This window comes from Porites lutea, chromosome 3, assembly GCF_958299795.1.
Source record: "Porites lutea chromosome 3, jaPorLute2.1, whole genome shotgun sequence".
In the NCBI taxonomy this organism is placed as follows: domain Eukaryota; kingdom Metazoa; phylum Cnidaria; class Anthozoa; order Scleractinia; family Poritidae; genus Porites; species Porites lutea.
The window spans coordinates 29553979-29565248 of record NC_133203.1 but is presented as its reverse complement, the minus strand read 5'-3'; the positions used below and the strand labels follow the sequence as shown (position 1 = coordinate 29565248).

General features: G+C 39.2%; 1 protein-coding gene and 1 long non-coding RNA gene across 2 annotated transcripts; one reads left to right on the top strand and one right to left on the bottom strand.

The window, feature by feature from the left end:
* On the top strand, positions 1 to 5970 carry LOC140932130 (ZP domain-containing protein-like). Its single transcript, XM_073381776.1, has 7 exons — positions 1 to 160; positions 1077 to 1178; positions 2080 to 2205; positions 3256 to 3661; positions 4244 to 4423; positions 5076 to 5374; positions 5879 to 5970. Exons 1-7 carry the CDS (start codon positions 1 to 3, stop codon positions 5968 to 5970), a joined length of 1365 nt encoding a protein of 454 aa, XP_073237877.1.
* Positions 5971 to 8565: 2595 nt separating this feature from the next.
* LOC140930883 (uncharacterized) lies at positions 8566 to 11152 on the bottom strand. Its single transcript, XR_012164898.1, has 2 exons — positions 10806 to 11152; positions 8566 to 9290 (listed from the first exon to the last, which is right to left on the bottom strand). It is a non-coding gene; the product is annotated as an uncharacterized lncRNA (long non-coding RNA).
* Positions 11153 to 11270: the final 118 nt, after the last annotated feature.

Below are 11270 nucleotides of genomic sequence, written 5' to 3'. Positions count from 1 at the left end.
ATGAGGTTATGTGTGAAGCTAAATCCTTACTGCAAAGCAGTGGAGTGGTGGACGAAAGCTGGCGGTTTGTGCTTTGAATGTACTCGGCCATCATGGATGAGCCGGTACAGGGATGCCAGTGATCTCGCTAACCCACCGCATGTGTTCATTGAAAAACTCGGTAAGATTGTCATAAAAGATATCATTGGCCGTGGATGTGTATCCTGGGAAGACTCCCATATGAAAGAGGTGGGGATGATGGTCGGAAATTTTTAATTAAACCCCTAAAAGAGACCAATCTGGGCGTGGTCCGACCTTTTTTGACCCCTAAAAGAGACCATTTTGTGGACAAAGACATTCTGTTACAATTTCTCTTGGTATTGATGTTATAGAAAACTTTGATTACATGAATCGAGTAAGTAAACCGAATTGAAAATATACAATTTTTTATGTTTCTCCGCGTGCAACCCTAAAAGAGACCTTTACGGCTAACTTTAGTGGCGTTTTGCCAGAAAACCCTAAGTTAGACCAAAATCCGACATTTACACCCCTAAGCAAGACGACGAGAATCCCCGCCCCTTTCATATGGGAGTTCCCCCCAAGATGTGTATAAAGGGTTTTGTTTATCTTTTGTCCCACGTTAGCCACTTAGCAACTGATTCGCAGCGTTTCGACCTCGTACTATTGGCCTTCCCATCATTCCATAGTGTCGATTTACTGAGTGTGTTTAGGGACGTTAAGATCCAACGACGTGACGACAACAACAACGTTGCTTAACCAGTGAATTAGCGTTATTTCAGTTTTTATCGTGATTATTCCTACCCACTTAGTTCGTTAAATGCAGGCAAAAACTCCTAAAGTTGAATTCCAAGGGAATATATCCAATGAAGTTCAAGAGGGAAAATAAAACTTCGCCGTTGCTGGTTTAAATTCTCCCTGTAACGCGAAATTAGGCATTTTCACGTCGTAGTCGTGCAAAAACGGCAAAGAAATGTACATAAAAAGCGTGCTGCACGTGCAGAATTGTTGTTTTGCTTGTTTTACCAATTGCTTTTTTATACTCTTTAAAAAGTCCCTTTTCTTGTCCCTTTTATTAGTACCACCGCGGTTGATTGTGATTGGTGTACCACGAACCTTTCTCGTGGCTGCCTGTGGCTTTCGAGCCAAAGCGTTGTTGGCATCATTAGTTCCTCTCAGCGGTCTGTTTTGGTACCGATTGGTTGTTGTGTTATCTTATTATAAGCACCCACGCTTTTACAGGAATCTCTATTCCACTGCTCCTGTTAATGTTTTTAAGGGTTAAGTCTTTTTTGAATAGCCTCTATATGCTTTACCAACTGCAACTGCAATTCTTTAAAAAAAAAAACTTAAAAAGTTGCTTGAAAGTAATTGATGGACTTATGGACCGCCATTATTTTTCACTAGTTAATACTTGTCAATCCAGTCCTTGTAAAAACGGAGCAACTTGCACGCAAACGGAAACTCCACAAAGATACGAATGTACATGCAGACTTGGTTACAAAGGAGTCAACTGCGAGACAGGTATCGTAGTGAAGGTTTTGTATTGCCTTGCTCATCTTCTAGAGTCCGGCCTGTTATAAATTCAAAGGGAAAAGAAATAAAAAAATATATTACCTGATGGATTGCAAATAACGAAAGTGAGGGTTTTGGGGAACTCAGACATGGCCTGCATAACGTGCAATTTTCAATACAAATAGGAAGAACATGCTTACCCACTACTTGGTTTCCATATGAATTTCCCGCTATGTCTCCTCTTCAACCGCTGGTTTACATCCCGGATCTTAAATAAACCGACTGTGTGAGTCAAATTCCGTGGTCATAGCTTGAATGGACTTTTTCTAGCTACATCTCTATTACCAAAGTTAGGGACTCCTGCTATTACCGATGGACAGGAATTTGTGGACTGCTATGCGAGTCGATGGCAAGTTAAAGTTGATGATGTCATCTAGATCCCTCCCGGGTGGAATTGTATTTTTCAGACATAAGGTCAATATAATAAATTGCTGTTTGGCTAAATGGACTCTGGTACATTGTAAGACTTATTAGAAATAATAAGTGTCGTGCATCATTTTCGTACAGACATTAACGAGTGCGCTTATCACAATGGCGGATGTTCACACAACTGCAAAAATACAAATGGCAGTTACCATTGCTCGTGCCCAGACCCCGAGCTGAGTTTGGCACTGGATAATCATTCATGCATTGGTGAGTACCCTGTGATTTTAAATAAGGGGCGTTATGTGAAGATTATACGCGCAAAGAGAATGAGTCTGCGGAATAGATTTAATGTTATTAAATACCCTTATCAATTAATTTATCAATTGATTTCGGGGCTTTCGATTCTGATAACAGTAGCTTCTTAAGCTTCTTATTCGACCTTTTATCTCGTGATTTAAAAGAATCATGCAAAAAAAGAAATGAATGAATAATAAGAAATTCCAAAAGAACTGTGTTTACTGAGAATAAGAGTTTAATTACCAGTGTGTAAAAGTAAGGAAAGAAAGGGTCTTTACGATCGCAGATTTTTTGCTATCGACGAAAGTAAAAAAAATATCTATGACTTCAAACAAATATGTGCATTCAAGCATCAATGTTGGAACTATCAGTAAAAAGAAATCATTAGTGATTCACGGGGGGTCAACCACATTTGCATTGAGATATTCACAGTAAGTAGACAAAGAATAGCCTCGTTTTCCTCGGGGATAATTGAGCAAACGAAATATGAGGGTGCGAGTGAAAATTCCTCCGCGCGCGAGGAGAGGGACGCAGAGGAAGGATTGTGTCACCTTCCGCGCGTGTGGCGATTTTCACTCGCGCTTGTGTGATTCACTCGCTCCGCCATCCACGAGGAAAATGAGCGACTACTCGGACGAATACCGTACACTGCCGCGCAAGCCCCCTACTTACAACCCCCCTCCCCCTCCCCCCTGTAATTGGACCATCTTCCTATTAACGAAAAAAATGAATTCTAAGCTCCCACTAGTTTCAGTTATAAGCCCACTCTGAATTCGAATTATTATGCTTTGAAGCTTATAAAATAACTGAAAACAAGTAAACGCAAAACCCATTTTGATCAGCACTGCTACAGCTAGTTTCGAATCGCTTCTTCTATTTCGTTTATAAGCCCTCCTCGGATATAAGCCGCTCCGTTTATAAGCCACATCTAAACGTCTTACAAAGATGTATAATCCCAGGGCTTATAAACAGCAGCTTACGGTACACCAGATAACTATATTCCTTTGTACTTTCTTGTAGCCAATGGTGTGACCGTGCGATGTGGTGAAAAAGTTATGGCAATCACTCTCCCTAAATCGCTTCTCCTCGGCTTAAACCGCGAGCATCTCACTCTACGCGATGAAAATTGTGTTGCCACGGAAACCAGCACACATTTCACCCTTACGACTACATTGACGGGCTGTGGCACGATCGCCAGATACAGGGGAAAGGCAACGGTTTATAGTAACACAGTCATGGAGATACCGGTTGCAGGTGACGCGATCATAACAAGGGTTCGTGAGATTAAGATACCCTTTCGCTGTTACTACAAGAACTCTGGTCAAGCTTTTGCTGTTGGAGTTGAACCTGATACCAGGAAACTGGTTTTTAATGAAGATGGAAAAGGAAATTTCACAGTTGCTTTGAACATGTTTCCAGATGAAAGGTCTTGAATGTTACTCACTGGATATATTAGGACTAATTGTTGCTCGAAGTATTAACTTATAGGTTTTGCAACTTCATGTAATACCATGTATTACTATCATGAGGATTATGGCGAAGCAAGTACTGAATTTTACAACAGGAAAACAAGATCGCCATAGGGGACGTTCATCGCGCTTTTGGTTTAATATTTTGAGTAGTATAGATTATAATTAGACTTTTTTCCGGCTTGAGTGTACAGGTTTTCCTAACCAGTGGAATGGGATATATACTTAGCCTTTTGAAACAAGAAACGATTGGCATTATTTTGAAATGGGACATTTCCACAACTTAACCCCTTCTCCAAATCTCTCTGACTCCTGCCCTCCCCAGCTGAGCTGCCTTACCGCCGTGAGTGACGTCAGAAGTCCCTGTTTCAGTCCAATATTTTGTGACCGATGTCAAGAATCGTACAATAATAGTGGACATCTTCCAAATTTATTCAACGTAAGCTGGTTATGAGGATCATTCAAGCAGAAGCATCTCAGCCACTCAGAACAAGAGGAGTATTTCGAATGAATAAAAATATTTATTTTCAATTCATTAGGTTTTCTTCAGCCTATACTCCAAAAGATTACCCTGTGGAAGTCAAGTTGAGAGAGCATCTTTATTTTCAAGCATCTGTGAAAACCAAGGACAAAACTCTGTCAGTTTTAGCTGAGAACTGTTACTCTACCCCCTCCAAGAACAGAAATCATGATGACAAATATTATCTTATCAAGGACGGGTAATCAAGTAACAAATAATGTAAAAACTAATTTATATTATCAAGATAGCACTGACTATGAATAGGTGCAACGTCTTACGTTTGTTGTTGTTGTTGTTGTTGTTGTTGTTCGTTGGGTCTTCTTGACTACGGCAAGCTGTATAATCGCTTTTGAATAACTTTAGGCCAGCGGTTATGAGAAATAAGTCGCCCCATATAATGGAATCCAAGGCAGTCTTTGATTTTGGATTCCACGCCGTGGATTCCGGATCCCAAGTAATGGATTCTGGATTCCGGATTCCAATCATTAGTGAGATTCCGGATTCCTTGGGCAGTATTTCGAATTCCAAAGCCCGGGATTCCAGAATCCACAAGCAAAAATTTCCTGGATTCCGGCCAGGTCCAAATTCCCTTACATGAGGCGAAAAAAGAATCAGACAACACTTTTAATGCACTGCACTTTATCAGTAACGTTGTCTTCGTGTTGTTTTGTTTTTGCTTTTAATTTGTTTCGGTTTTTTAAAGCCAATTCACCATTCCCTTGTGACTTAAGGAAATTGATGTATTATTAACAGAGAGAGATATTTGGAACGCTCTTATGATAAAATAACTTGTATTTACGACAGGGAATAGCAATAAATAGTTACAATAATTTGATGCTTTCAACTTTCAGCTGCCCCGTCGATAAATCCACCGCCGTCGTGAAGTCGATAAAAGTGAGCAAGACAAGGTTCAAAACTGAAGCCTTCAAGTTTATTGCAGATCACCCCTTCGTGTTTGTCCATTGCGAAATAAGGATTTGTGACGCAAGAAATTCAAACTCCAGATGTGCACAGGGTTGTATCACAGAAATGAGAAAAAGACGTGACGTCAGAAATGATGACGTATTGTACCCACTGGCACAGGGACCCCTAACAATCAGCAGTGATACGACACCGAACTTAAGCTCGGCTACAAAGTCAGCCTTGCAAGGTAAACAGAATGACATAATACATATAGTGTGAGTAGAATTAGGGTGCGTTCGATTAACCATATTCAGGAATAAAAATACGCATAAATTTGTGACAAATTTCTTTAGCCTGCCTCGCAGGCGCCGTAATGGTAAGGGAATCGGGACTGAAGAGGAAAAGGGAGGGATTTTGGAACCAATCAGAAATTTTTTAAGTGATTTTTAGATTTTACTAAGAAATGAAAGCTAAAAAAAATGATTTTTAGGGTTTATCCATCAATGTATTCTTAATCCAGAATACAGTCAATTGAACGCGTTCTTAATGGAACTGAGAATGACCTCATCGTTTGTGGAAGTAGCAAACGACAGACAAACTAAGTTCATGAAATTGCATCGCAGAGTTGAATACATAACTTTACCTGGTTTTAACACTAACACGTACCCACAAGTCCATTTAGGTACGCTGACCAGCAAGTAAGCATATTTACAAAAAAATCACCTTTTATATCTTTGTGTTTGTGTTTCAGGTGTTACTGTTCCCGCTGTCCTTGCAATGGCAGTAATATCTTCGCTTTGCATTGTGGGAATGGTCTGGTTACTAAACAAAAGATCCCTCTAAGCCATTGTCCTCACTCAGAGGGTTATATGCTTCTGCTATACTTCATAAGCAAGTCACATATCTACATGCTACTTCAGCTGGACATTTTGCAGTGTTTTGGTGACATTTAAGACAAAATAAAGACGCCATATTGATCTGAAATTGAAACCTTTGTAATTGAAATAAGTGACAACTATCATGAGGTCATTTCCGTCGAAATAATGACTTGTCCATAAATAAAGAAGTAAAAAAGAAATCTTGGTGTGGTTTTCATTGAACACTGGATCCAGTTGTGGTTGAAAGGGCAGTTTAGTGGCTTGGGAGCACTTAAAAATTCAATAAATATTAGAGAGTTTTATCGGACCACGCCAGGCGAAACATCAAAAAACGTGGCTCCCGGGAGCTTTTGTTTTTAAACATTGACAGTGATGAGACGTCTAAACAATTGAACCACGAAAATCCTGCAAAAAGAGTAGTTCAATGTTTATTATATGTAAGCATAACAGTGATGCTATTTGAGCACAAAAGTGATATTTGTTGAGCATAAAAAAAACGAATTATTAGAATAGCATGAGGCTTTGAATGTTCACAATAAACCGGAAAGCTCTTGCACTGGCACGAAATCCCTATCCATACCGGATAGGGATTCTGTTCACACATAGGAACGATGATTTCGGTGCGATTTCTGCAACGGAGCGAAGCTGCGCTGCGCCGCGCCGATCTCTAGAGTGGAGGGTCACTTATCGAATAGGTTCTGTGCCACAATTTGGTGCTGTAAACACAGTTACTCAGACTGTATCAGAAGTGAATAAGTAGGAGCGAGGATTGGAATCAGGGGCACCCAGCGACAGTTTCGTCCTAAATGCTTTGAAAACACTTTTTAGGCTATCCAGAGTACTTTTAGATCCCTAGAAATGTATTTTAAGTGGTGCTAAAAACTTTATATCTGTTCGGTCATCCTAGGGCAACTTGAGTCTCGTCGAAATTACAAGGGCTTCGGTATTATTTTCCCGAAAATTTTAGCTACAATTTAAAGTTTTACGAAAGTGATAGTTTTTCTGATTCCTCTCTGCATCGCATTTTCGATTCCGAAAATTTTAGGTTTCCTTTCCCTATGAAAAATGTCCTAACATGGGGAGTGAAATGGAAAAAATTATACTTCAGAAAATCGTAGGGAATTTAATAATTAAGCTTCGAAAATTGTACCTGAATTGAACGGTCATCTAGAAATTTTTAGCTTTCCTCAAGCTATAGAAAATTCTAGCCAATTTGTGCTCCTCCGAACAGATATTTCATAGAAAACAGTCGTTGGGTGCCCCTGTGGAATCGAATGAGACGCAAGTAAATATTCAAGAGTGAGGACTGGCATTTGGTTCACCAAACCCTCTCATCCAACCGCGCTGGCCAAGATGTGAGTTACAATTAACGAATTGTTCCCCTTGCTGATCATTATTACCGGATAGCTTATCATGTCGGTGAAACAAGCTATTCAGCATAGTGTCAACGTAGCTCGAAACATTCAGCATAATGTGGACAAACCTAGGCAAAAGAAAACGACTTCACAACAAGGGAAGTGGTTTGTTCAAGCCAATAGATTAAAAGGGTTGGTACACATGGATAAAGCCTGTGATGTAACTTGTTTACAAAATAAGAGAAAATGTAAACAAAGATTCGCCTTTACGGTCGCCATGACGTCACGTGAATATACTTTATTCGCCATTTTCACATTGCCCAAAATACAACAGCAAGTGGTAACGTTGCGAGTATGCGCGAGCCGCTGGACGGAAGTTTGTGGTGGTATTGGATCGCAGCGAATGCAGCAAAGAAAAATGGCGCCTCTTTTAAAAATTACCATCGTCTTAGTCATCTGTTCTATCTTTGTGGAGTGCAGATAAGACAAAGTCTTCTTTGTAATATGCTAGATTGGTCTCATGGCTAATAAATCGCAGATTTCGCAATTTTGCGCGGTTTGTGGTCCATGAGTGATTATTGTTTCGTGTTTTGGCTTGCGCGCGGACACGTCGATGGGGTTCTGTGTAACAGCTGCAAAACGCCTCTATTAAACACTGGATAACTGGGAAAAAATCTCTTCATGTAAGTTGTGACCGAGTACAAAACGTCCGACGCTTACGATTTGAATAAAACGCTGTGAAAAAAAATTCTAAATGCTAGTCTGTTTATATAGTCATAACTGAAGTTCTTGCGACAATCCCCTTGCAATAATACGATTTCACGTCAGTTATGGTTTAGGAACGCCCTGTTTTTCAGAGATGTGCAACCTTAGTGCAGTGATTGTGCCAGTGATTACTTTTCAGAGATACCCCATCCTAACCACCAGTGGCCAAAGCAGGTGCAGTGCCCTAATTCTGCGACTGATAAAATTTCAAAGATATCCCACCCAGGGCTATGAAATTGTATGTTTCCTTTTTTGACTAGATGATATAAAACTGAAGACCCAAACTCAAGAAATGACATCTATTAAATCTATATGATGCCTTAACTTATTCAGGGGTGTAGGCAGAATTTTGTAATATGGAGGCTCTTTACTCCAAGATGCCCCTTATACTTCTAAAATAAAGAATTAGATGAGCCAAAACAGGAGTGTGGTACAAGATGTTTCATATTGCAGATGTGTTTTACTGAGGTAACCCTAACCATGAAAAATCCTTCCCTTTACTCCCCACACTTCTACATACTAGAAAATTGCAAATATGCACACAACAGTGAAAATACTTAAAACAGTAAAGATCATAGTCATATCTAAAACTGCATTTTCTCTCTGAGACATTGAAATGAATTTTCTGCTTCTGATACTTCCATGCTTGCACTCTGCATTTTTGCTTTTCATAAATTGTTGTTGGTATTTTCTACTGCACATGTGTTAATTATTTAAGATATAACTAATAATGCCTAGCTCCCTTGACTAGCCCATATCTGGGCTAAGATTAAAAAATTGAAAATGAGAGAAAATTAGCTCTAACTTTTCCTTTTCATTCAATTTCAACATGAGGAGAACATAAGGATCTTAAAGCCTGATATTTATAAAGTCTGACTTTATGGTAGCTTCAAGTGAGCCAATGTATGACTCATTAAAATTAAAGCTTGTCTGTGTGTCTTCTGGGGCACCAAGGCTATTTGACGCAGTTCAGGATGGAGTGACAGACCCTTCACATTCTGCGACAGCATAGGGTAAAATAAAAAACGGATAGTCGCCATTTTGTACCAGCTCTGCTATGGCTTGAGTGGAAAGTGCGACTGGTTTAAATGTGACGATGCAGTCGTCCTCAATGTCTATCACCTGAATCAACAAGGTTTAGTGCTGAGCATCTCATAGGGAGCTCCTGCAACAGGAAAAAGGGAAATGAAATTTTTCATAACTTGTCATCTTGCGACACCAGGAGCATCAATGAGATTGTTTCAGGGGCAATTTTACATAAATTGCAACTTGTGCAGCCTATGATATATGCCTATATACGCTACTACAGTGTATACACAGCCAAACCGACATTGGCAAACCAAGTGCTCCTAAATTCATGTGCACAAACACTGAATATATGAGACCCAGAGTATCAAAAGATCTATTTCTATCAGAGAGTGAAAAGTTACCCCTATGGCATTTAGTTGTTGCCCACAACAGCTACTAGTGATACCCCTTTAGATATTTTTTCAGGATTTCTCAAGTGTCATGGATACGAATTTATATTCAAAAAGGAAAGAAATCTTTTGGATAGAAAAGGAATAATAACATTTATGATTTTTGTAAGCGTACAAATACATTGTATGTGATGAAGCTAATTCTTATGTGGATGCCAATGTAAGGAATCAAATACAGGGATTTCATGTCCAGTGTTGTCTGTACTTCAAACAGAAATGGCAGTCCAGCAAGTGCAAAGGTGAACAAGGGCAAGAATTGTTTTGCGCTTGAACTTGTGCTAGTGTCAAAGTGGGAGTAACATTGCAATGGTCATATGAAAATGCATTAAATCACACTTATTAAATCACTTTTATAGTAGGGCAGGGAAAAGAATGCACATATGTGTATTTTCATATTTTATACTGATTTCAGTTATGTTTCAAGACATTAAGTAAACATTTTAAGCATAACATTACAATTCTTTTAGGCGCCAATTTTGTATGTATAAACAAATCATCATTGAATAATTATCAGAATAAAATAATCTTCCAGATGGTGAGGGTTCTTGTCAGTGAATCTAAGAGCTTACAGTGCATGATTATTAAAATGCAAATTCATCAGTGTTCCCCCCCTTGGATGCAAAATCAAACATTCAAGAATGAAAGAGTGTTCCGAAACAATGCTCTTACAAATAAGTTTTGTTGGGATATACTTTTAGATGTTAACGAAAAATCTAAAAACAAGGTTGAAAAGGACAAGAAAAATTTGTCCATCTTTAACGAAGTTTTAGCAAATAATATTTCACCATCCACCGCCTCGATCTCTTAATCTCTGAGAATAAGTAATCGCCATAGAGCACCAATGTAAACCAGAAAAGCAAATTTTCGAAAATGGAAGGAAACATCCGATTATGGCCTTACTTGTAAGAGTAGGAAATTTGCTTGTTGATTTCATGCCGCCAAATAGTATCAAAATACTCGAACTTCCCCCCTTTGAATTAACCATTAAAAGTGAAAATACGGAGTGACCGAAAGAGAAGTTTAACCTGTTTAGTCGCTTGTGTGGGATATATCACTGGATCTCGCTGTACGGTCAGGGTCAAATACTACAAAAATACCAACACACATAAATTACGTTGAATTCAGGCTGCTATAATTTTAACACATAACATTCGATGATGCTGCTCCACATTTCACAAAGTAAATCAAGGGGTATATCTTACCTAAATGTTAGGCAGCTCTGCAGATCGTGGACGATAACTCAGAAATCCGTGACCGCTTGAATGTCAACAAATCAACATACCACAACAAACGACCTCGTGAACGCTTTATCTGCTTCATCAGAGGAGCCAAATGGACGAAAATTAACCACCTAAATGGTCCTTCTCCCATACATGACACTTCAACATGGCTTAGCCAAAGTATCCAATCTATAAGACATGTCTGTTGTCGATTGGGTATGCAAAAAAATCTCCATTGAAAGTGCTTCAGAACGGCTTTCGGCCATTACGATTTCCCGTCAACAAGTGCTTCCCAGCAAGTTTGACGCATGCGCAAACGTTACCACTTGCTGTTCCAAAATACACCTTGTTTACTCCCAAATTTTACATAACCATTGTTTCCAATTTCTGCTGGGTTTGAAAGTCGTCCCAAGAGAAATCGAATTCAATGGTTAGACAATTTTTTTT